Genomic DNA, 25575 nt, shown 5'->3' with positions numbered 1-25575 from the left:
GTCGAAGCTTTTTCATTTACCCTCTTCATGTCCGATCCACCCTCGCGAGCCCGGCCGCCCTGTACCGAACAAACAGAGCCATCGCACACGACACAAATTAATAATTGCGCGTCGTTGTCAATGACGACGAGATGAGTATCGCCTCCTTTCCATTTTTGTATCTACTGCCCCCCTCCCCCCCACAGCTCTAGCGGTAGAGCGAGCGGCTCGCAGTTGACTCAGCCCCCATCATCCCTCCAGGATCGGTCAAAAATAAGTACCACTTTGTGGGAAAGTTGGCAGTGGCTGTTGTACGGTTGGACTCACCCCTACCACAGGAATTTGGGATTCCCACCACTGGCTCACGGCTTTAAATGAGGGATGGATAACCATCCTATTGGTCATTTGAGCAGGGAATCACTTTAGACGTTCATAATCAAGGTTTTTGGGTTAGATAGCGTTATTTATGAATGTGTCGCAACCCTCCACCACCCGACACGGCTAATCAGTAAAAAATGTGTCACGTTGACATGAGACAAATAGTTCACTACATTAGCCCACCGATGTGTTGAAGAGTGGATCCACAACATTTACAATTTTAGTATGACGTTTCGCTGGAAATTACATCCAGCATCTTCGGGCGATTTGCCATAATTTTCTGCCAGATCTGCTCTTCAACACACCGGTGGGCTAAAGTAGTGAACTATTTGTCTTTTGTCAAGGTGACACATTTTTTACTGATTGGCCGTGTCGGGTGGTGGAGGGTTGCGACATAAATAATGCGCTCTAACCCAAAAACCTTTATTATGAATTATTCTGGTTGTGAAAGCAACTTAGACTTTGACTTAAAAAATTGAGGTTTTTTTTTACACCACCAATTGTGGTTGCACAGCCTTCTGAAAGCGTACTCTCTCAGTAGGCCGTGTGGTCGATGGGATAGGAAAAAAATGCTTTCAATTTTGTGTGGAGAGACAAATCTGGCAAGGAGGCGTTATTTATTTTAGAACCATGGTAGTTAGCCTGGAGAACAGTCTTAGCGTTGCATACATGTGTGTTTAAATGCAAACAGAGTGACTCGTGCAAATGTAATCACTTCGTTTCAATTGTATTAAGTATGCTGATAGTTGTAATAATTTAATTTGTTTTTGCAGATGCTTTCCACATTTAGTTGAATGCTATATTAATGCATTTTGTTACTGTTGTTAAACTCTTGTGAATTCTACGCAAAACACTTGCAATCATGGATCACAGTTTTAATTGTTATACAAATGTGGCTTGACATCGCTTTCAGTGGTTTTTTAAACGTTTCCAATTTTCTTTCTTTTTTTTCTTGACCTGGTTCCCTGTTCTTTCCATGCCTCCTCTCTCGACTACCGCCCCATACAATAATCTAGGACATTCATAACAATATATCCCATTTCTATTGGAGTCATGTTCTGGAAAAGTAACTTCTACTTCAATGTATCATGGATAGAACAGTCTCACCCCAATGTTAGGAAATAGCTTTTGAAGATCACGTGACAGATCCTCCATCTGATGTCACTGCAGTAGGCCAATATCACCCCAAAAACTTGAAAGCAGTCTTTCACGCTCTGTAAATAATGCACGTTGAATGGCATCTTTCTGATATATTTCGAGCAATTTTAAGTCCTCATTTGTGCGATTTATATTTTTGAGCAGGTTGAGCCGTATACGAACTTGCTACACACGGGAACCTGGTTTAAATATGCGAGGCTCTCTGCATTCAAATGCAGAATCCTCGGCTCATTTATCTGACATGGCCATTATGAGGACACTGAGGCACTCTGCTCAAAAGTGTCACCACCCTCTACAACCACAGGACAAAAACGGGCAGATTCAAATATAGGCAGATGTTCCTGTTTTCCAGATTTATGGTTTAAATGTGACCCAACATCCCAACCCCCAGCAATGGTGCAAATCGCCACAGTGATAGTTTTTTTGCAGCTCTATTAGGACACAGGGCATGTGGAAGGACTGTACTCAGGAATTCTCATCATTCACTCTAGAAGCTGGGTTGTTCAGGAACTCTGAATGAAGTTCTCAGCACGTGGAGCGACATGATTTCCCACGTTACATAGAGTACCTTAGACACCAGGGCTCAGACTCATATTAGAACAAAGGTCATGAGATTGGTTCATAGAGACACATGTCTTTGGGGATTAGGGTAGAAGCAACCATTGTATTAACCACAATGCCTTGCTGATCTCGTCAAGGAGAGCATAAACCATCACGCAAACTCTGGTCATCCTTGCAGTGGCCTTTGGCTAACCATTGAACAAAGACGGTCACTGCATCGCGAGCTTTCAGATGCGCTTCTGCGGCCGTCTGGAACGCTCTTCCGATATTAGAGAACCACTGGAGCTGTGCACTTTTAAATAGTCTAGATTGAAAACTAATTTCTTTAGAATTGCTTTTTGTGTTTAATTTGTTATCCTTCACCTCCGTGGAGCATGGTTGGCTATGTACGGTGCCCCGAGGTATATTCTGCACATGTTTTTGAGCGCTGAGCCGGCACTGTTGATTAACCTCTTTCATTCTTCTGTTCCCACCTGAAATTAAGTGAATCTCATACACCACCATTCTAGGATTCTTTCCACAGTTTTCAGCATCAGTAATACCTATAGCCCTAAGCAAAACAGGCATGGCTCAATTGGCATACCCTGATGATTTTGAATGCATATATACACGTCCCCTATCCTGGAAATTACATTAATTGTCTCAATTTAGCATTACGATTTGGTGAATGAAATTATTGATTACATATTTATTCATTATTGATTTCTGAGGTAGGGCCACGTAATGTTATGTGGTCACATTTTTCTTGTTGTGTAACCCTCCCCCACCAGACATGGCCAAACAAATTAAATTGTCACGTGTACAGGCGGTTAACGTGCCAATGATTGTTGTTTCGGCTCACCGCGGGTAAGTTGAAGAACAATTCTCACCACAAAATTTATCAGCCCGACATTATTTTTTTAACACTGCATGTGGTGAATGTCGCGGTCTTTTGGCATTGGTAGGGGTTACACGAATCCATTACATGCAGCAATATATATACTAATTTAAAAAAAAACATTGATTCTTACATGCACCATTCACTGCATGCATGGCGAGCTTTTTAAGAATGATTCTTCATTGATAACAACTTAACACTTTCGTCAGTGACACTGCCTTAAAGTGGACAAATATATATAAACTAATCAAGGTTATTGGCAGTGGTCCCTTCGTCTTCATAATAAGAGGGATCAAGGGCTCGGAGGTTTAGACCTATTATTTAGAGATGTATATAAAAAAATCCCTTTAGGGGCAGTTTCATTGATGATTGTATTGAGTTTGTTTTTTTGTGCTCATGCACCGGTGCCAATGCAGATATAATTATTATTAAGTGATAAATCGAACTGCCGTTATTCCCGTATTGACCCACGTTCTCATGCGTCTGGAGTGAAATGCAAGTTAGTCATAAAACCACTGACATGGGAATACCGTAAACAAGGCTGCACTGGTGACTGCACATTGCCATTAGCTGAACATTTTACGTTCCCATTGGCAACAATGTGTAACCAAATTTTGATTTAAAGCTTTCGTGACTGCAGGGATTCATATTCTTGGTTCTTTCGGTAAAGTCACGTAGAAGGGAAACAATAAAATAATACAAATTTAAATCAATACATTTCTCCCGACGTTTCGACTGCAACACAAGCAATCATCATCAGGTGTGAAGACCACAGCAAGAAAATTAGAAATTTTAGAATTAGAAATTTTCTTGCTGTGATGATTGGCTTGTGTTGCAGTCGAAACGTCGTGAGAATTTTTTTAATTTTATATTTTTATTATTTTATTGTTTCCCTTCTACGTGACATTACCGAAAGAACCAAGAATATGTAACCATCTTGTTATTTTTATACTTCCTGTAATCGGTGCAAGTCTCGCTTAATGGAGAAGGGGGGGAGCTGTGATTGATTCGAAAAGCCTAACCAATTGTTCGTCTTCACAGCAGGTAGAGATATTGAATTTGTGGACTCAACATTTTGTTCAGTGTTCTTGTAGCTAGCGATGGTTATACATGTGTTTTACATTTGAATAGCTACACAGGAAAATGACAATAAAAGCATGTCTTTTGTTATCTGGAGAAAATTAACCATCACCTTACTGAGAAATGTGCAACTGCACGTCACCAGGGAGATGCACCCCACGTGTACAGGTCAGATAGTCTCTTTAACCCTCTGATGTATTTTTGAGTTGTAATAACGTAAAAGCTTGCATTCGTATTGCATCCGTAACGTAACAAAATGTCTCAGGAGCAATTTTATTTTCATGGTTTTCCCCTCGGGGACACCCTAATGGCAGCTTGTCCTCCCATACGGCACAAGGTGCACACAGCCACCAACCTGCAAGTTGGGCATTATTCTACCAGCAGGGTGGCGAATGTTGTAATTGGTCATTCAAATGAAGTGATTAGTGAGTAAAACGAATTTTTACTTGGACCATGACGCTGGCACGCATGATCTCTACCCTGTGCTGCGTCTTGTGTGGTGTGGTGTCCCCAACATTTCGCTCCACGTGCCGGGAGCTTTTTCAGTAACTGAAAACGCATCGGAGACCTATACAGCCCTACCAGCCTCTATTAATTAGCTTGTCATTTGGGTATCAAAAATTTACACTTGTCTCCGACTGGTTGACATGAGATAGCTGTGGCGTTTACCATCCACACGGTAAGCCATTTTTGATTAGCATCATGAGGTTTAAAAAAAATACGAACACGAGCGTTCGTCTGTATCGTACAAAACACTGCAATCTGTTCCCGTCACGAATTAACCATGCGGCTATATAAACGAACACAGGAGGGAGAAGATTGGCTCGGCCAATCGCTCACAAGAACGCTCAATAATTATCGACCAATGCTCTGCGCTCACAGTTGAGCAACGAGTGCTCGCATGCGATTGGTTCTTTCAGTTGGCCAAATCGGGAATGCTTATGATTGACTGAGCCACAAGTAATTGCACGCAATTGGCTGAGTACCCCTGTGTCCTGAAGGCACCCCTCGTTTTTCAACTCTTTTTGAGTTGGTTTGTCCAAACGATGATACGGCCGCAGATTGGGCTGCCTTTTGAACTGGTGGTCTCGACAAGGCTGACAGCTTTGTACATGCAATGTGATGGTCACGTGACGTGTATACAAGGCATATGGATTGAATTCGTGCCTTCCTGCTGTTGGCGAGCAGCAGCACCACACCTTTGCGTGCTGTATTTATTTCAAGCCCGCACCCATTCTCCTGGGTTGATGGGTTTTCTCATTATTTACAGAACCCCTGTGTTCAATCAACCCCTTGGTTCAATCCGTGCAGAATGGCCTAACTCCTCCCGAACTTCCATGCGCTATTTTCAGTCTTGTGGCCAGCGATCCGCTGTTCATTAGCCTCTTTTATATTGCGATGTGACTTCTCAACGGGCTGAGCCATAAGCTCCACTGATGCAAACGGCATAGAGTCAAAGTGAAAAGTTATTTCCTGATCCAGTGAGCATTGAGGCAGTGCCCGTCTCCTGTTTACAGCCCTGAATCACTGCTGAAAATTCCACTGTCCTTTGGGAGGTGCAAGTTTACCCACAGGAAAACCCACTGTTAACTCCCCTCACTTGGGTGGTGCTTATTTTATCGACCCGGGAAGGAATGATGGACTGAGTCAAACCCCCAACCAGGATTCCAAATCGCAGCCTTCTGATTTTGAGCCGCTCGCTCTACCGCTGAACGACTTGGCCGCCGAATATAATATCGCATGCGGTTTCATTCATCATGGTTCCACGCATTCGGTGTAATTTTCCGGTTAACTATAATTGGAAGTTTAATTAAATTTAACTTAACTAAAGCTTTAAGACAACGACCACAATTTTTCCCTCCCCTGCAATTTTCAAAGAGGTTAAAGTTGGTGCGTTCTGATGAGGCATTTTTTTCCTCTCTCTCTCGCCGTCTTTCGTTGGCTAATGGGGGCGTTCTTTTGTGTTTTACATTTTTCCCAAATATTCGGAAGCAGCTCCTAAAACAAAGGCTAACTCTTGGATAAGCTCCACGATAACCTTTTCCACTGCTCTGTTGAATGCTTAAGCAAAAAGAAGTTGTGTTTAAAATATATATGGTGTAATTCAATCTGTCATTGCTTACTTTAAACATTACTCTTTTACACGTGGGCACACATCCATGACATCGACACCACGCGTTTAGGTCCCCAGAGCCCGGAGGACATTTTCACAATTCTGGCCACTGCTGATGATGGTTGTGGCTGCCGAGCGAAACGGCGTGCCAAATTTTTAAACGTGTGTGGATTGCTCTCCCAACATACCAGTGTGCGGAAGAGGTAATGGGCACATCCGTTCGCGTTAACACGTTGTTAATTGGACGTGTCGGGTGGAGGAGGGTATACGACACATTTTACTCGTGCGATCCGACCCAGAAATCAATTATGGCTCGTCACTATTCCGTCCGCTTGATTCCGCATTTGATAATATTATCAATGTTGCCCTCATTTTTTCACGCGGCGCTTTAGAGACGAGGTATTAATCTCAGGTCTCGCACCCATTAAGATATTCCGCGCACAGTTATGTATTTTATGCTCTATTTCATTGTTGAAAACGTGCATGCTTATTGCAAATTGAGTAATTACTATATTTTAATCTGTCAAATAAAACATCTATTTATAGAGAGTGCATGTAAAATGTACGTGGCATCTAAATGATGACAATATGAACTATAAAAATATACAGCAACATGTAATATAATTTTCCCAAACATTGTCTTACATATTTAAATGTAGCTGTGTAAATAGAAAATTTAATTGTAAATTTTAATAGGCTAATAAATGTGTTCAATCTTGTGTATGAATTTGTACAGCTTGTAACGTGTGCTGTATTGACTCGATACAAAAACATGCACGTATTTAGATGTCTGCAAAACTTAGGTTTACATTACATATAATGTACATAGTAACATATATATGCTTGCGATATACAGTATTATGCATAGATGTATCATGAATCCTCTACCTATACCAGGTGCAGGCGCTCTTTTAGTACATCAATATTTGAACCGGTTCCAGCAGCTTGTCTGAACCCCGGGCCGTAGCCTGCACTCCGCGAGAAACCCAAAACAATCAAATCGCACACCCATCTTTTGGGTGCTCGGTCACGTTCTCCGACTTGAGGGGGCAGCCGTCAAATGGGGGCCGCTGGTATATTGGTGCCAGGTTTACAACGCGCAAGCTCCGAGCGGTGCCGCCCTTTGCAGCAACACTTCCCCGCTGGGCCTCAATAACCATAATCGTTTCCGCGGTCGGACCATTGGCTGATCCGAATAAATGAGAATGCTTTCTTTTTGAGGCGGTAACAAATATCGTTGTCATCGTGAAGCAAAACTGGCCATTGAGAGTGATAGCCAGCCGGTCAAGCGAGCGCAATCTAAAGGTTGCAAAGCGCAAATTAATGCTTGGGGGTTGACTCGGCCTAGTATCCCTCCGGGGTTGGTAAAGTGAGTTACCATTTTTTCTGGGGACTCAGCGGTGGTTTTTCTATGGAAAGACTCAGCCCCTACCATAGGACAGTGGAATTTCCGTCACCCGCTTGGGGCTATAAACAGGAAATGGGGCACTGCATTGACGCTCACTTGAGCAGGAAATTACTACGGACTTTTTTTGAATAACGTAAATCGTACAACTTTTTTGTCTGATTTAGCCACGTTTATCACATCTATTCCTCACAGACCTGACAACAGAGTACCGCAGTTCAAGCGTTGTGCATCCTGAAAGCTATTGCTTGGAAAATATTTATCCTATACATCTGCCCGTATGTATGCCTGGCACCAACCGTGGAGGGGAAAGAGAGACGCGTTTGAGCAGATTGCGAGAATGATCGGCAGGTGTTGGAGCAGCGAAAGGTTAACCGTTGTCATTTCTCTCCCTTTTCAACATGTTCGTCACAGTACTACGCCCTGCAAATATTGGAGAACGTCATAAAGACACGCTGGAAAATCCTGCCGAGGAACCAGTGCGATGGTAAGCTTCTCTCACACGCAGTCCCCTGCCTGACCTGCGTACGAATGCAAGAACGTGACGCAACAATCCCTCGCCAACCGCGGGGGTTAGGTTCCTGAAAACCACCCATTGTTGGAAAAACCGCCGTTGTGTTAGGGCAACCGCGGCCATGGCCACACTCGTCAAAGCCTAACTAAGTTGCCCCTTCCCTTCCTACGCCGAGCACAAATAAAATACACAATAACATGATAAAAAAATAATTTTTAAAAAACGTAATTAAAAGCAATAAAATCATGTTATTTACCGAGGGTTTAAAGTCCGTGGTGAGCACGACGTGGGAATGAGGTGAATGCAAGGAGGTGGCTGTTGGAAGAGGGGGCTTTACCTCCACCTGGCGGTGGGAAAAGAGCGGTGGCGTGAGCTGGGAGATGAGACGACGCACGGGGTGGGGGAACAGATTGTGGGGTGATTTGAAATCACAAGCGCCGGTCGTCGTGCTAAACTGGAACTTCATACCGCGGTGAGAAAATTGGTATGCCAAAAGAAAACCGTTGACGCATGAATACCACTGTATTTTACAAAAAACCTCGAGCATATGCAACAAAACCACAAGTGAAACCATTCTTTGGCTCCTAAACCTTGATATTCAATTCTAGATTTGAGGCTTTCGTGACTGCAAGGATTCATACTCTTTGTTTTTTTTCGGTAAAGTCACGTAGGTATAATAAAAATAAAATAAATGAAAACAACTAAATTAAATCACGACGTTTCGGAGGCAACACAAGCTTCCGTCTTCATTCATTTAATTTAGTTATTTTCATATTTTTATTTTACCTACGTGACTTTACTTGATATTCAAGTTTTTATTTTCACACAGAATCTAGCCATATACCAAGAGAAGAATTACAAATACAAAAACGACTCGGTACAGTGTGTATGTGGTGTCGTGTGTCGCATTGTATTTTCACCATTGAGGTGGGTTGATGCTGTCCGAGAATGAAAAAAAAAAACCTCAATACAAAAATAGAGTGAGAAGAAGCAAAAGAGACAAAAACGGAGTGTAAAAGAGAGAGAGAGAGAGACAAACAGGCCGAGAAAGCGAGAGAGACGGTTACATGCAGCTGCACGTAGCTACACACACACGCACGCTGCTCCACTTCGGAATTCCCAACCCTATCATCTCCTTTTCCAAGCTCTTAAAAGAACCTTGCTCAATCCAAGAACTGCATAGACTCTTTTGATCTATTAAAATTTTACCAGATCGCTTTTTGTTTGTTTCTGGCCGCTTGACATTTTGGAGCGTTAAAGTAAATTTCTCAGCTCTGCACTCCCCATACCCCCCCGGCTAAATCTGGACACTTGGTAGTTCTGGGACTGGTTCTCAACCGGGGGTTCGCGGCAATGTCCCAGGGGGAAGGTACATGAGGGTGATTTATAAATGTGTGAAATTGTCATCCGCGATAGTCATTAGTCAATAATGGCATGAATCTGCTAATATAAAATAACTAGGATACAATTTAAATCCATATGGTAGCCTAGAACGATATTAAAAGACCTTTAGAAATCCATTGATCGTAAAAATGTGGTTTCCAAGGGTAAACAGTGCACGTGAACAAATTACATCTTTATAACACCTAGGCTTTCGCGATCAATATCCATAATAGAGGGGGTTTTTTTGGGGTTGGATCGTGTAATTATAAATTACGTCACGCATGCAGAGCGTCCGTTGAATATACTTTTGTGTTCGGCTCGCTGTTACTAGCTAGTTAAGATACCGCACAAAATGAACATTTGGTTCAAATATTAGTGTTTATTCATACATTTATTTATCAGAACCATGTTGGGTCAGGCAAGGGGGTGGGGGGGGGGGCGCACACAGTGGCCAAACGAAAGGTTGAGGATCACTGGTCTCGGATAATTATTGTGCGTGGGGCCGCTCGGTGTAATCGGGTTCGGCACCACCCACCTCGCTCCGGCAGATCGGGACGTTGGAGTGCTCGTGTCTGGGCACGGAGCGAGAATAATGATGGCCCCTGGCGCAGCTGCCAGGCCGAGCGACTCGTGGGGCGACGAGAGCTCTTTGGAACGCACTCCAAAGCCGTTTTTTTTTCCTTTCACCAAGTGGCGCTCGCTTCTTCATACCTGCCCTTTTGTAGTTGCACGCTCTTCGGGGAGAGTCTGTTGATGTAATCACACGCGAGCGTCCGGTGTTCATGTTTTCTTGTTTGTGTTTTTTTTTATTTGTCGGGAGCGCGTGTGCATGCCTGCCAAGTTCGATTCCCGCTCACGACCAAAAAAACGGTGACGGTTATCTAAACAGGTCCTGGGCCTCCCCTGGGTCGACTCAGTCTCATATGAGTACCTGATGTGCTGTGTAAACATCGCCGCTAGAGAGACAAAGGTGGTCGGGCGTGGTGCTGGCTACCCACCCCATCGTGTGCCGTGTTGCCCTTCATGTTGGCCTTCGTAAGTGCTCGCTAACAGCACTTTCGCAAAAAGCCCAACAAGGCTTTAAGGGGAATATTTGTCTGGGTATGGGTCCTGTATTTCCACTTGGGTTATAATCAGTACACATCGCATCCAGCAGTGGATCATGCATCCGTAGATGTACACATCAGAAAGTACGAGTTGGCTAAAAAGTTAAAATAGCCGTTTGGCCGGCAGACATTTTTGTTCCATTTGTAAACACTATCCTCAGGCTTCACGCGAGTAGCAGTTATAAATAAGCCAAAGATGATTACACAGTTGCCACTATGTGGCAACCCAGATGTTTTGAGTAATAGCGAGTCCAAATTCCATGGCACACCATGAGACAAATAACAGTCGAGGGTAATAGTTGTGACATCACCAGGCTGATAAGAAACGTAAAGTGTGCTTGGGCAGGACGCGCCGTCGCTACAAGGGCAAATGATGGCTGATGGTCAGAAATAACATTGCTGGCACGACCGCTGGGGAGATGGAGCGATACAATCTCAGTTCACATGCAAAGTGCTAGACGAAATTGTAACATCGCAGCATATTGAGGCTTAGGGAGGCCTTCATCCAGCAGCGGATTGACCAAGGCTTTTGATGTACACGTTTTGCCCATTTGTTAATCTACTGCTGGGTCCAAGGCCTTCCCATGCCGTGCTGGCCGTGAAGGATATTTCACCATACTTCACCACTCTGGCCATTGCCGGTTGCTGAAAGTACTGGGGCAGTGGGGGTGGGTTGGGGGGGGTGGACGGAGTACAACAATGGATTTTGCGGAGCTGCCAAATACGCATGAGCCTCAACAAAAACTACAAAAACAAATATATTAGAGGACGAAATTAAAGTTTATTTATTGTAAGCGAAAACAAGTTGGTCTTTCAATAGACGTTGTTAACGTCATTATTTTCCATTGGCTTTTAATGCTGGTGCGTTTTACGTGCGTTTGCTCGAATGCCTACCTGCGTCTTTGTGTGACTCAACCCCCTGTGAATGTGTGGCATGCCCCTTATACAAAAAAACACTTCAAAGCTAATATTACTACCTTCCAGGATTTTTGCCCTGCAGGCAAAACTTTGTTCTCTCTCCAGGTTACTAATGATATGGGGGATCACCTTACCACGGCTCCAAAGCAAGAGCATCTATTGCTCAAGGGCTGCTAATGTCCAACCAACTATGGAGTGCAAACGGTGTAAAATTTGTGGCAGTGTTTGACGGGGACGATCACTGACAAATAAAACAACCTTTCTCAAGGCACTGTTTAAAAAGCACAGGTTGGTTACACTCTAAGTGCCATGATTAAGCTGCCTACACGCAATAATTAGATTTGCCTTGAAATAGGTCCTCCGTTGTTTAGACCGAGAGCTCTTGCCAATCAATAATATCTGGTAAACCCGGCAGCGTTTGATTGACATGCCTTCCGGGCAAATGTTGTTGAAGTTATTGGGAAAACGTTTCCCAAATTAAAATTTTCAGGATTCAACATTTTTATGTAAAAAAAACTATTAAAATTTGGTATTCCCAGAGTCCTCAATCTCGTGTTTCATGCGTTCAGAGAAATGAGACAAATAAGACGTTTGCAATTAATGTAGCATTTAATCCGATATTTATATCAGGAATATATCTTTAACAATCAAAACTCGCTAATGGAAGTGAAAGCACGTAACGTGTGTTGCAGTGTATTTTTTTCCATGTTGCACGGTCTGGCTTGTTCCCACGTGCTTATTCCTGAAGTGCATGGCCACAGCTGAACCTGCCTTAATTTGTGATGCACAAGTGCCCCCTGGTGGTGTTCAGCTGTACACTGGCCCAGCCAACACGAGTCTTCGGCACCAGTGTCGTTACTACAGTAGACGCGATTATCCGCGCTAATGACGGGAGGACGGCCGCGGATAATCCAAAACTATTAATTTTCCGTGGATATCCATGCCAAAACCACTAATATAGGTAGAAATTAATAACGAATACTCACGATCGATGCGCGTGCTCAATGATAACACTTTCCTTCGCCCGCACAGAAGACTCGGCCCACTAAGTGGACAGCAGAACCACGCCAATCAACATCAATCAAACTACGCACACTGTTATAAAGCTATGCAACTACCGTACTGTAGAGGCGAATCATGTGGATATCGGATCAACCTGAGCAACATATTTGTTCGATTTAAGCACGTGACTTGTAGTAAACATTTCCAAGAATAACAATGTACAACCGTTTTTAGATTATTTATTTGGGGCTTAAGGGAAATCCATGAATTATTCATTTATGTAAAAAAAGCAAATTGGATAAGCCGTAGGTATAAAATAAAATAAATCACGACGTTTCGGGCGCAACACAAGCGTCCCGCCTGATGACGGACGCTTGTGTTGCGCCCGAAACGTCGTGATTTATTTTATTTTCTAGCTACGTCACTTTACCGAAAGAACCAAAGAGTATGGATTCCTGCAGTCACGAACACTTCAAATCAAGATTGAATAAACCGCACGCGGATAATCGAGAGTGGACTGTACTAGGCTTGTTTAAAGTCGTTACTCGTCGCATACCCGGTCACCAGTGTAGGAATGTCTCGCAGTGAACAAAACAGTTTTCAGAACAAAACAAATGGAAATGTGGTTAAAACGGAGACTAACGTTGTTGCCTGTTGCTGTGTTGCAGGAATAAAAAAGTACGTTGTGGGCCTGGTGATTAAAACGTCTCAAGAACCAATCAATCTCGAGGTTGGTCGGTCGTCTTATATATTTTTTCAGATAAGAGTTGAAAGCACTGTGGTTGCAACTACTAAAGCTCTAATGAGTAGGTGTATAATTAGCAAAAGTTTGCTTGGAGTTAGTATTTTGATTAGTTTCTTTCACTGGTGTATACAATGGGTCTGAAATTTGTACGATGTTAGACTTTGTAGTGTTGGTTTGTAACTTTTAATCACATTTAAAAATCATCGCATTGAGTTTATTGCTGCATGTGACGTTGAAAAAGCCATTTTGTGGCAACGGTGTTTGCCAATTGGATTTCATATTGTGTCTCCTGCAAAAGCAGGAGACACAATTGTAGGGCAACGATTGATGCTCGTTACAATTAGGCTCACATACAGACTCACAAATAAACCCATACAATGTGATGTCGTTCATCACCTTGCAGGGATTTTTTTTTGTTTTAAATGGTAACCAATGTGCCAATCATAGAATTTACAATCAGCCACTTAACTGGGTCAATTAATGGCCCAATATGTAGCAGCCTGTGTCGCCCTGTGTAAATTAAACTCCATCTGCTGCATGCTTTTCCCGGTTGACCCAATTAACGGATGCCCGCTATTTAGCAGTCCCCAGATGTTGCCGTAGATTAATCATCACAAGCCAGACAGGTGGCCACCAATTAACGGTGCAGATATGTATAGCGGGCACGTGCTAGCAGTGTGATAGATGGTGTGCATTGCTTTGAAATCGTTTTTTTTATGAAAGCGTTGTAACTCGGGTTAATAATGTTAAAAGCGTTTTTTACTCATTAAAGTACGTCTGATAACGCCATAACCATTTACAAATCTGCAAACGCGTTTTGCTCTGACAGCTACCCCATCAGCTTCCATACTGCCAATTCGAGTCAAACTCATGTTGGAACAGACGATATAATCCACGTGTAATATGTGATTTTTTTTTCCCAACTTGCTGAATTCTCATGGCACTTGTCCTATACTATACAATACATTACATCAATTCATTGGTGCTGCTTTTTGGACTGGACGCCAATAAGTAGAGCACTTTGGAGGTGATATCCGTAATGTGATTGCTACAGTTGCCGTGAAATTGTGTGGTTGTCTGTGCTCTGTTATAGAAAGAGAAGGTTTACATTGGCAAGTTGAACATGATACTGGTTCAGGTAAGATCTTTCCTTGTGCAACACTCCTTTTGTGCCCTTTTATATATTAATTTGTAAAGTGATCTTACGCAAGTTATAAGATACATGTTAAAACACCCTCACATTATTCTTACACTCTTAAGTTTACAATAAATATATATATAGCCTTTGGTCAGTCCACGCTAATATCTGATATCAGGTTGTTAATTTCTGACATCAGGCAGTTCACGGGCAATGTTGGCTCTGCTTATGAGACACTGATGAGAGCGGTGGTTGGTAAACAAGAAGATGCATTTTTGTTCGAATTTGGTAAAAAAAAAATCTATTTCAGGAGCTGCATTGCATCAGAATACAAGACAGACGATCCTTAAAAGAATAACGCTACGAAGCAGTCTTTAAAGAGCTCTAAACCCCGGTTTAGAGTTTGCTGCTGGAATTATGTACTCCCGAAGGCCGTCGGACCAATCGGTTGTATAAAAAAAATGCTGTTATTATAAAAAAGTACAGAGAAAGATATGACACCTTGTCGGCTTGTCTGTTCTAATATTCCCGTAGTTTTAGCCTGGCCTTTTTGCCATGGGGGGGTGGGGGGGGAAGTGGTATGGGACAAACAAATGGACCGTTCTTTGTGCCTTCCAAATAGATCCTGAAGCAGGAGTGGCCGAAGAACTGGCCGACATTCATCAGCGACATCGTGGGTGCCAGCCGCACGTCCGAGTCGCTGTGCCAGAACAACATGGCCATCCTGAAGCTGCTGAGCGAGGAGGTGTTTGACTTCTCGAGTGGGCAGCTCACGCAGTTCAAGGCCAAGCACCTCAAGGACAGGTGAGAGACCTCTCGAGATTAAAAAAAACCATGCTGCTCCACGGTGCGTGCGTCCTTGCCGATGCCACGATGGGTTCTCGACAAGGCAAAAAGCCCGTTGGCGGTTAGAAACTGTCAAAGCATTCAACTTTGTAAACTAAAACTAAACTATTTTTTTTATTTTACGATGTAAATCCCACTGAGCTGTAGAGCTCTTTTTCAGAGGCGACCTGGCCACAAATGATAGCTCGCCGAAGTGGCTTATCATGTGTACATTTATAGCAGCCAAATACTTTAAACACGTTTGTAAATGTGGGGGGGGGGGAGAACACCAGAGGACCCGGGAAAAAATGCACACGACCACGGGGAGAGAGACACGCTAACGCCAAATATACGGCAGGCGTCAGGGTCAGGCTTGAACTCGCGACCTCCTGTATACCTGGCGAGGTAGTTAACATCCCGCCGCAGCACAGTAAGGCGCCCGCTTTTGACGAGGGACAACGACTCGGAGGCATGAGGAACCATAGGCGCGCAGGAGGGCAGCGGCCCAGGCGGTGAGGCCGGCGCCAACAATTGCTCAAGCGGTCCTCTGAATATCAAGGTGTTTTCAGCCAATTAATGAGTGGTTGTTTCTTCACCAGTGGTTCTCAGCCTCTTTGGGTATGGTTTCTCCCCAGTCAAGACAATGGTGCTGGAGGCCCAGACCAGAATAGCCACATGGGGCCCCCTATTTCATTTGCAACAAAACACAGGCCCAATGTCAGTGGTTCTTAACCTGGGGTGCACGCAACCCCTGGGGGTGCAAGATGCCCTTTTTGGGGGTGTGAGCCAGATTTTCTCGAAGGTAAACCATCGAAAACACATATATGATGGTCACGTAAGTATAACTACTTTGTTTCATCAAACCTATGTATTCATTAACATTCTACATTTTTAAACGATTGAAAACCAAATGGGTGCAAGGCTGCAGTGTAGGTTAAGAACCGCTGCCCAATGTGGTGCCCTCTTTTGTTCGAGGCCTAGAGAAATGTATTCCATTTGTGACTCTTCTGACAGGGTAGTACAAGTGCCTTCTAAGCCACTTATATTCCTCTACATTATTAGTGTAAACGCTATTTAATTAGAAAATACATCTCCTTCGCCTGAAACTTTGTGACATATTCCCCTTTTTGACAAAACCGTAAGCAAATATATATTTCCTGTACGAGCGACGCGATGCTGATTGTGTGCGGTTGATGTGTCCCCAGCATGTGCAATGAGTTCTCACAAGTGTTCCAGCTCTGCCAGTTTGTCATGGTGAGTCGGTGTCAATTTTGTTCTGCTATCGCACTCTGAATTGACGTTTGAAAGTGGACTCTTTAAACAAACAAAACTAAACGTGTTTTAATCGCACTTGTGAAATAACAGCGGAGCCCTTTCAAAATTAATGTACGGTCAATACTCGTTTAGCTCTCTGCTGCCAGGGTGGAAACGAAGGGCTGGATAAAAAAAAAAACACGGGCAATGGGAAACCTGTCAGTTAAGGTCTAAAATCGTTTCTTATTGATTTTGTTTAACCAGGTGACAACTCAAGAGGCCTAGTCTCATTTGCAAGCGTGTGACCCAAGTCACCGTATTGTTTACATAGAATGCAACTGACAACTCAAGCGTGTTATCTGTTTTTTATTGTTGGTTAAAGTAATCGGTTTGCGGTCACTGACCCTTGATGAGTGTGAAGTATCTAATTATTGAATCAGTGCGTCGCTAACAGCTGCTAACGAGCACCTAACTCGGATAATACACTTGCGGGGCGATCGAACGTTAGCCGTGTGCTCACGAATGTGCGCACTGTTGCAAGTGCTGTTTGCCCCACGAGAACAAACATTGAAACCCCCATGCTTGCTTTTCGCTATTCCCTTGCAGGAAAACTCCCAGAATGCACCACTTGTTGCCGCCACCTTAGAGACACTTTTGCGTTTCCTGAATTGGATTCCTCTCGGGTACATCTTTGAGACGAAACTCATCAGCGTCCTCGTTTACAAGGTGAGACGTAATAAAGAGGGGGGGGGGGCGGGGAGGGGTTTTATGGCCACCAGATGGTTTGGCATTTTAGGATTGACACCCAGAGCCTATGCTAATCCACCTGGGTGGCACTGGTAGATGCCCAAGCTCTCATAATCGCAAGGAAATGACGCTTTAAGTCCTAGTTGGTGGTCGACTAAAAACACGATCCAACCTGGGTCGATAAAATGGGTGCTGCTTTGTGGTAAGCCAAACTTTAGCTACCTTATAATTGAACAGCCGTTTGTCGCCTCTTTCAAAAAATGGAGCTGTGCACATGCAGCATGTCTCTTCCTCCCCCCGACCCCCCACGCAGCATAACAAAAGGTGGGTTTTACCCACTCTCGTGCAGTGCGAAGTGGGTTTTACCCGCTCTCTTGCAGTACACCACCCCCTCCCCTCGAACCCCCTGCAGTCTATCAAAAGGCTGCTTAACCCAGCCCTCCCACCCACGCCCCTAACTGACTCCTCCCCCCCCCCCTTAACCTGTATATAATCCCGGTCGTCTCTGAACTGTGCTCCTGACACAGATATTCTGCGTTGACTATTCCACCTGAAGACGGAAGCTTGTGTTTCCTCCGAAACGTCGTGATTTAATTGTTTTCTTTTATTTAGTTTTACTTTATCTACGTGACTTTACCGAATTAAACCAAAGAGTATGAAGCCAGCATTTGTTGCCCTATGGAGAAACTAGACCCTGACTGTAGAATTGTTTAATATCCACCACTGATTAAGAGGTCAGAACCACCAATGGAGGTGAACATCACCTGATGCTCGTTTGAACAGGGGGAGGCGCTTAAACCTTTTGTTTCTGAGTGAATGCATTTGCACAGGGTGGTATGCCTGTCAATCCATATGGTTTACCTGTATTCTTGTGCAGGGAAATTGAGTAAAAAAACGTATTGTCTTTTTTTGTTTCTCCCTTATGATGGGACTTTGTAGGATGAATGTTGAGATTTCTAAGGGCATGGGGTGACCAACAATATCTGAATTGGTCTGTAATAAGGTAGGCACTGATAAGGGCTTGACAGGTATGAGGTTGTATGCACTTGCAGCAGCTTGTTCATATGAATTGTGTTGGCAGGGGATGCTGCCGTTGTGTAACGATTAGCACACCGGACTTACAGTTCCAATCCAGAGGTCACCAGCGCATTCACTCGGCAACTCGTGTGTGGTGGGGTGAAGTGTGGGTACTCTCACCTCTTCCAAAACACGTGGCCCAAATAACCTTTAGAGGGCCTCTCTGGAGCTCCCTCCTGCCAGCAGTGGCATGGTCAAGAAATTTCAGGGCTGCAACTTTTCCTTTTGTATACGTTGGCGCTCCTTTGTATGTATGTGTGTGCATGTTTGAACCCCTTTTGCACCGCACGTAGCCAACCGTGCTAATCGGAGGTGCACCTTCCCCCACAGTTCCTCAACGTACCCATGTTCCGTAACGTGACGCTCAAGTGCCTGACGGAGGTGGCGGGCGTGCGAGTGAGCCAGTACGAGGAGCAGTTCGCTACCCTCTTCAGCATCACCATGGCCGAGCTCAAACAGGTGCCAGCCCCATTCACTCACAGCTATGTCAATCCATACGTGTGTATATATAGTCGGTGTGGGGAGCAGTGGTGTAGCATTTAGCGCGCCGCGCGACGGACCTGGGGACCCAAGTTCCATTCCCGCTGCCGGCCAACGCCGATGATGATTATCTGAACCGGTCCTCGGCCTCCCGTCGGTTGACTCGGCCTTAAATGAGTACCTGGTGCGGTGTGTAAATATTGCCACGAGGGAGACGAAAGGTGACCAAGCGTGGTGCTGGTCACCGACCTCGTGTGCCGTTCCAGCGTTCATATGTGCTCGTTAACAGCACTTCTCTATGAATGCTATACGGGGGGGGGGGTATTTTTGTCGTTTGTAAAGTGGGTGGGGAGCGGTCGCGCAATGGTTATAGCGCACTGCGCTACGAAACCAGCGACCCGAGTTTGATTCCCACTCACGACCAATAACAGTGCAAAATATTTGAACCAGTCCTGGGCCTCCTCTAGGTCGACTCATCCTCAAATGAGTACCTGCTCCGGTGTGTTAAAACATTGCCACTCGGGAGACAAAGGCGACCAGGCGTAGTGCTGATAACCGACCTTCTCGTGTGCCATTCCAGCCTTCATAGGTGCTCGCTTAACAGCACTTGCCCCCAACAGCCTGGTAAGGCTATACTTGGGGATCTTTGTATAAAGTGGGGTGCGGTTGTGATCGTTTGGTGAACAATAGCGCATTTGAAAGGCTCAGGAGGAGGTGCCAGGATGCGGGTTATTTTTTTCCACTGCAGAAGCCGAGCCGAGCCGCGCCGCTGACGTCATGCCCCAATGGACGAGTCGAGACTGTTTTTCCGCGGTGGAGCCGTGTCCTCGGGAGTGCGCTTACTTGACGTCGCACGCGATGAACACATCGTTATCTCATTCCCTGACCCTCCCTGCTTGAGTCGAATGTCTCGCGAGTCCACTCGTGTCCCGGTTTAGTCTCGGCTCGAACGCGCCAGTGGAAAAGGGGTAAAAGAAAGGCGACGTTCACACTCCTCTCCGTGTTCTCTGTCGATCATCGTCGCGGGACAGATCCTGCCGCTGCAGACCAACATCCGGCTGGCGTACGCGACGGGCAAGGACGAGGAGCAGAATTTTATCCAGAACCTGAGCCTCTTCCTGTGCACCTTCCTCAAGGAGCACGGCTCGCTGGTGGAGCGCCGCGGCGACCTCCGCGAGGGGCTGCTCGAGGTGAGGACCCTACTCCCCCCCCCTCCCTTTGCTATAATAATAATAATAATACAGGGTGCTGTACATGGCAAGGCTTAGAGTGGGGTCAGTGGAGATGGGTGGAAACAAGTGCAGGGTGTACTGTACGAGGGAAGGTTCAAGAAGGGAGGTAGAAGACGATGGAGTCTGTTGGAAGAATCGACCGGGGTAAAGTGCTGGAAGTTACCGGGGTGTGGCAGAGCGCGTGTATAAGGGGGAGCGAGGCCCGCGATCGGGGCACCGGCTAGGCCTCGGCAAGGTAAGGTAAAAGGTAAAAACAACGAGCCTACCTTTACCCTACCTTTTACCTTACCACAATACAATCACTCTACCCTACCTTTTACCCTTCAGCAGGTAAGGTAAAAGGTCAAAAGCAACGAGCCTACCTTTACCCTACCTTTTACCCTTACCCCATACAAATTACCCGATTACAGGGTAATTACTGGGGTACTACACATGAAAAAGGTTTATAACAGGTAAATGCTAGGTAGAGTGCTTTATTCATATAGCATACTCTCGATTATTCCAATTTTACACGCTTTCTTAAAACTCACTCTGTTGTCGTTATCGTTTCTTCAAATCTTGTAACTCAATTTTAACCCACTTCCCAATGTGGTTTTGACTGCGAACTTGGTATACTTATGTCATACTGATGACAATACTATATTCTATCATTAAAAAGTAAAATAAAAATATTTTTAAACATTATTTTTTATATGTTATGTTTCGGCTTGGGTCTATTTGTCCACTGTCAACTGACGTTGGCTGTAATTGGCCACGGTCCCTTACGTTGTGGCAAGCTTCGGGGCCACTTCCTGGAGTCGTGGAGTTCTGCCATTACTAGTACGGTACATTTCATAAAAGCGTGTTTTTAAAAAAGTTTTTAAAAATATTACTTATTAAATGGAGGCCACGGACTGCACCATGGAGCTTTTAGCAGTAAACAAGGCACCGTATTTACCGGGTAATACTTCGCGCTACCTTTACCCTACCGGGTAATTCTTCCGAGCTACCTTTACCCTACCCTTTACCTTACCCCTTGGCATGTCGACACCTTTACCTTTTTACCCGGTAAAAAAGGTAAATTAGCTTACCTTGCCGAGGCCTAGCACCGGCTCGGGGACTGAAGGACGACTGCAGGTGGATGACATCGGGGCCGAATGTTGGAGATCGACATCGTGGAAACCATCGGGCCAACTGTTCGAGACCTACATGGTGGAAACCATCAAGAAGGACTGTTCGAGACCTACATGGTGGAAACCATCAAGAAGGACTGTTCGAGATTGATCTAGTGGGAACCATCAAGAAGGACTGTTCGAGACCTACATGGTGGAAACCATCAAGAAGGACTGTTCGAGATTAATCTAGTGGGAACCATCAAGAAGGACTGTTCGAGACCTACATGGTGGAAACCATCAAGAAGGACTGTTCGAGATTAATCTAGTGGGAACCATCAAGAAGGACTGTTCGAGATTAATCTAGTGGGAACCATCAAGAAGGACTGTTCGAGACCTACATGGTGGAAACCATCAAGAAGGACTGTTCGAGATTAATCTAGTGGGAACCATCAAGAAGGACTGTTCGAGACCTACATGGTGGAAACCATCAAGAAGGACCGTTCCAGATTTAATCTAGTGGAAACCACCGGGGCTGCAGATGGCCATAGCCTTGTGAACGTGTTAGTCATACTCTTGCCTTGTAAATACGTTACTGTCAAATAAATCGTCTAGAAAATGGAACCTGCGAAAGAGCTTCTTTAAAATAATATATTTTCTTCATTGTTGAACTTTTATTTTAAAGCTTTTATTGCAAATTAAAATATCCTGCTCTTTTGAGTTCTCCATATTTGGTATTCGTACCATTCCTAGAGAACAAGGCTGTCACTAAAGTGCTATAGGCAAGTATAGCCTGCCAAGACGCGGTGATGTTGCAAAATGGTTTATTTCGAATAAGTAATTTGCAGGTAATTTTTAACATTCGAACAGTGGCAAAGCGGCACACATGGCCATACTCCTTTGTGAATAACGATCACTGCCAGTGTTCGTGTACCCCTTATCAGTGCCTACCTTATTACAGACCAATTCAGACCTTATTGGTCACTCTGTGCCGTTAGAAATCTTAACGTTCGTCCTACAAATTCCATCACAAAGGAGAAACACAAACAATAGACAAGTAAAAAAAAAATTCCCGTATTGGAATGGCTGTACAAGAATACGGGTTAAACCGTCTGGGTTGACAGGTATGATACCCCTGCGGTACTCTAGATGAAATCGCTCGCAAATATTTGCAAACGAGACCGCCAACACGCCCGCCGTATTTGACCAGGTCGGCTGCCAGGCTTGCGCGGCGAGCTTCTGCGACAGGCCGTGGCGATCCCTCGCCCCGCGATCGTGTTGCGGCGCCGCAATGGAGCCGAGACGATAGCACCGCGACCGTGACGTTCTCGCCCCCAACGTGTAGGCCCTGCACTACATGGTGGTGATCTCGGAGGTGGAGGAGACGGAGATCTTCAAGATCTGCCTGGAGTACTGGAGCCACCTGGCGTCGGAGCTCTACCGCGAGAGCCCCTTCTCGGCCACGCCGGCGCCGCTGTTGCTCGGCAGCCCGCACCACGACGTTCCGCCCCGGCGACAGATATACCTGCCTGTCCTTTCCAAGGTGGGCGGGTTGGCGATCGATCGAGCGGGTGGGTGGGTTGGTGAGGGTGGGTTTCTGAGTAGGTGGATTGGTTGGTGAGTCTGTAGTGGTGGGGGTGGGTGGGATCGGTCAGAATAATGCAGGATGGATAAGTGGGTGTGCTGGGTGGGTAGCGGATAGTTTGCTCGTTTGGTAGATAGGTTCCTGTCGGCCAGAGCATAAATTGTTTGCCACATAAGGCAGCCAAAGTTTAGTCATACCGATTAAATTTGATGGCTTATGATAACCCACTCATTTCAAATGGTTATCATGTAATTCACTGCTATTGGCCACATAATGACATTGGAAAAACTCAATGTATTAATAAGTGAAAGATTGGTTGGTAGGTGGGTTGGTAGGTATGATCATAGGGCCTTTGGTGGGTTGGTAGGTAGATATACGAGACGGTGGGTGTGCTGGGAGGGTAGTGGGTGGGGGGGGCGGTAGTGCAGCAGTTAACGTGCTGCGCTATGAACCCGGCTATGATCCTGGTTCGATTCCCGCTCTCGACCAAATTGCAGTGACGATTTTCTGAACCGATAATAGGTGGCCTTCCCTAGGTCGACTCAGCTTCAAATGAGTACCTGCGTGGGTGGGTCAGTGGCTGGGTGGATCATTCGTACTTTGCCAAATCCTTTGTATGGGATTGCCGATTGCCTCTGCTCACCCTCTGGACCGTGTGGTTGGTGATGATGGTAGTGGTGCGCGCGCGCGTGCATCCCGGTGCTTGCACAGGTACGACTCGTCATGGTGTGCCGAATGGCCAAGCCGGAGGAGGTGCTCGTGGTGGAGAATGACCAGGGCGAGGTGGTTCGGGAATTCATGAAGGACACGGACTCCATCAGCCTCTACAAGAACATGAGGGAGACGCTCGGTATGACGATCCCGCGCGGTCCAGTCGCTTTCATTTGTTGTGCCTTGGTCGTTTCTGAAAAATAAGCTATTAGCTCAGTGGGCTTTACCTGGTAAAATAAAAAAAATTGCTTAGTAGCATTTGAATGTGATTTGCCTACTTTTCCTATACTTTGCACTTCTTTTGTATTGTTGTACATTTCTGACCCGCTTCTACTAATCGCACCTCCAATTAGCACGGTTGGCTACGTACGGTAAGAAAGAAGTTCAACATAGATACATGCTAGACATCTGTGAAAAATGAGGTTTACAGCTCATCGTATTACTCCGGTAAAAATAAAGATTCTGAAGTCAAAGAACTCTCCGTGCTCAAACGAGCATGGAGGGTGGTGTTCATAATAAAGGTTTTTGGGTTAGATCGCGTTATTTATAAATGTGTCGTAACCCTCCACCACCCGACACGGCCAATCAGCAAATAAGTGTCACGTTGACAAAAGACAATTAGTTCACTACTTTAGCCCACCGGTGTGTTGAAGAGTGAATCCACAACATTTACAGTTTGAATACGACGTTTCGCTGGTAATTACATCCAGCATCATCGGGCAATTCGCCAGAATGGTAAAGCCCTCACTTGCTCTCGGTCTTAAATAGAGCAGCAGGGTGACGTCATCATTTAACTCATCGCTATTGGTGAGTCTCAGACCATGAGCCAAGGCCAGATATTTCACTTGTCAGTACCAGTTAAGGTGGCATATCTTTAGTGGATCCAGTGGCTTTGTGTGGCCAAGAGCAGTCAATTATGTGAAATGAGTAAGGTTATTAAATAATCCACTCTTATTTATGGATTTGAGGGAGATTATGGACTTAATTCATCTCTGATCGATATTTGAACTCACGACCTCGCGATTGTCATTTTAATGCTCTGCTAAACAGCCGCTATATTAAGTGCAGTTCTGTTCACACCACCTCCTCATGCGCTATGCCGACCTTCTTTCGGTTTGTGCGAACAGCTCTTGCCTCAGCATTCTTGAAGGCCGGACGAGGCGGGGGGGATCTTTGTATTTGTGTGTGCATGGGGCCGCGAGCCATCGACACTTCACGTGGCCTCAACGTGCACCTGGCCTGGCACAGGCGCTGTGGTGATGTCACCGTCCCTTAGTGGCGAATGGCGGTTATTGGTATTGATTGGTGGGGCAGTAATGGTGAGCTCCCCTGCACTACGAATCCGGTGACCCGAGTTAGATTTCTGCTTACAGCCAAGACAAGTGATGATCGTCTGATATGGTATTGGACCGACTCGCCCTTAAAAATGAGTACCTGGTTAGTTGTGTCAACATCACCACCGGGGAGACAAAGTCGGGTGGGTGTGGTGCTGGCCACCCACCGCTTTATGTGCCGTGCCGACCTTCACAGGCACTACTCGCTAAGCACTTTCCCCAACAGTTTGTCTAAGGCTGTACGGGGGGGGTTGTTTGTTTGCTTGCGGGTGCAGTGTACCTGACGCATCTGGACTACACCGACACGGAGCGCATCATGACGGAGAAGCTGCAGGCCCAGGTGAGCGGCGTCGAGTGGTCGTGGAAGAACCTCAACACGCTTTGCTGGGCCATCGGATCCATCAGCGGCGCCATGCACGAGGAGGATGAGAAGCGCTTCCTCGTCACCGTCATCAAGGTGCGCTCTGTCGGACGAAGGCTGACAGTGCTAATGAGAAAAAAAAGTGCTAATGCAATGCGCTCCGTCTGTGTCTGCGTCTCCGTCTGTGTCCTTCGTCTGTCTGTCCGTAACAGGGTTCAAGATAACTTCTTGTAGAGGTGATCCAGTATCTTTGGAACGTTGAGTAGGGTTCGACGTCTTCATCTCTCTTTCCAGCTGTGGTTGTGAACGCGTGAATGCGTTTGCGCCCTGTTTCTGCTTCTACGGGACCTTTTTTGCCATTATCAAAATGATGAAAGAAGAAGAATAGCCTTTTTACCCTTTGTGGCAATAAAACAGCCGTTAAGATGTCAAATATTCGTGAGAGAACGCAAAAAGGCGTTCTCTGGTCTAACTAACACTGGTGAGACTAGGCAATAAAAAAGGCTGTCTCTGGTGTAGGA

The 25575-nt window shown here is 45.3% G+C and overlaps 1 protein-coding gene across 5 annotated transcripts in view; it reads left to right on the top strand.

Annotated features, from left to right (window-relative positions):
- Positions 1 to 25575, top strand: part of LOC116953920 (exportin-1-like) — a 69488-nt gene that overhangs the window by 23863 nt on the left and 20050 nt on the right. For 3 of the 5 annotated variants that reach the window (XM_032974229.2, XM_032974231.2, XM_032974234.2), the window contains 11 exons: positions 7966 to 8038; positions 13143 to 13204; positions 14313 to 14357; positions 14980 to 15161; positions 16388 to 16436; positions 17043 to 17162; positions 18591 to 18719; positions 19772 to 19930; positions 22409 to 22606; positions 23360 to 23498; positions 24969 to 25150. In XM_032974229.2, coding sequence (XP_032830120.2) covers positions 7966 to 8038; positions 13143 to 13204; positions 14313 to 14357; positions 14980 to 15161; positions 16388 to 16436; positions 17043 to 17162; positions 18591 to 18719; positions 19772 to 19930; positions 22409 to 22606; positions 23360 to 23498; positions 24969 to 25150 — 1338 coding nt within the window. Of the gene's footprint in view, positions 1 to 15; positions 2923 to 7965; positions 8039 to 13142; positions 13205 to 14312; positions 14358 to 14979; positions 15162 to 16387; positions 16437 to 17042; positions 17163 to 18590; positions 18720 to 19771; positions 19931 to 22408; positions 22607 to 23359; positions 23499 to 24968; positions 25151 to 25575 lie in introns of those variants that run through there. The other 2 variants (XM_032974232.2, XM_032974233.2) reach the window with 2 other exon arrangements.

This window comes from Petromyzon marinus, chromosome 53, assembly GCF_048934315.1.
Source record: "Petromyzon marinus isolate PM22_M1 ecotype Great Lakes invasive population chromosome 53, UKy_Petmar_22M1.pri1.0, whole genome shotgun sequence".
Taxonomy (NCBI): Eukaryota; Metazoa; Chordata; class Hyperoartia; order Petromyzontiformes; family Petromyzontidae; genus Petromyzon; species Petromyzon marinus.
The sequence above is the reverse complement of the archived record's forward strand: the minus strand, read 5'-3'. Positions and strand labels throughout refer to the sequence as shown.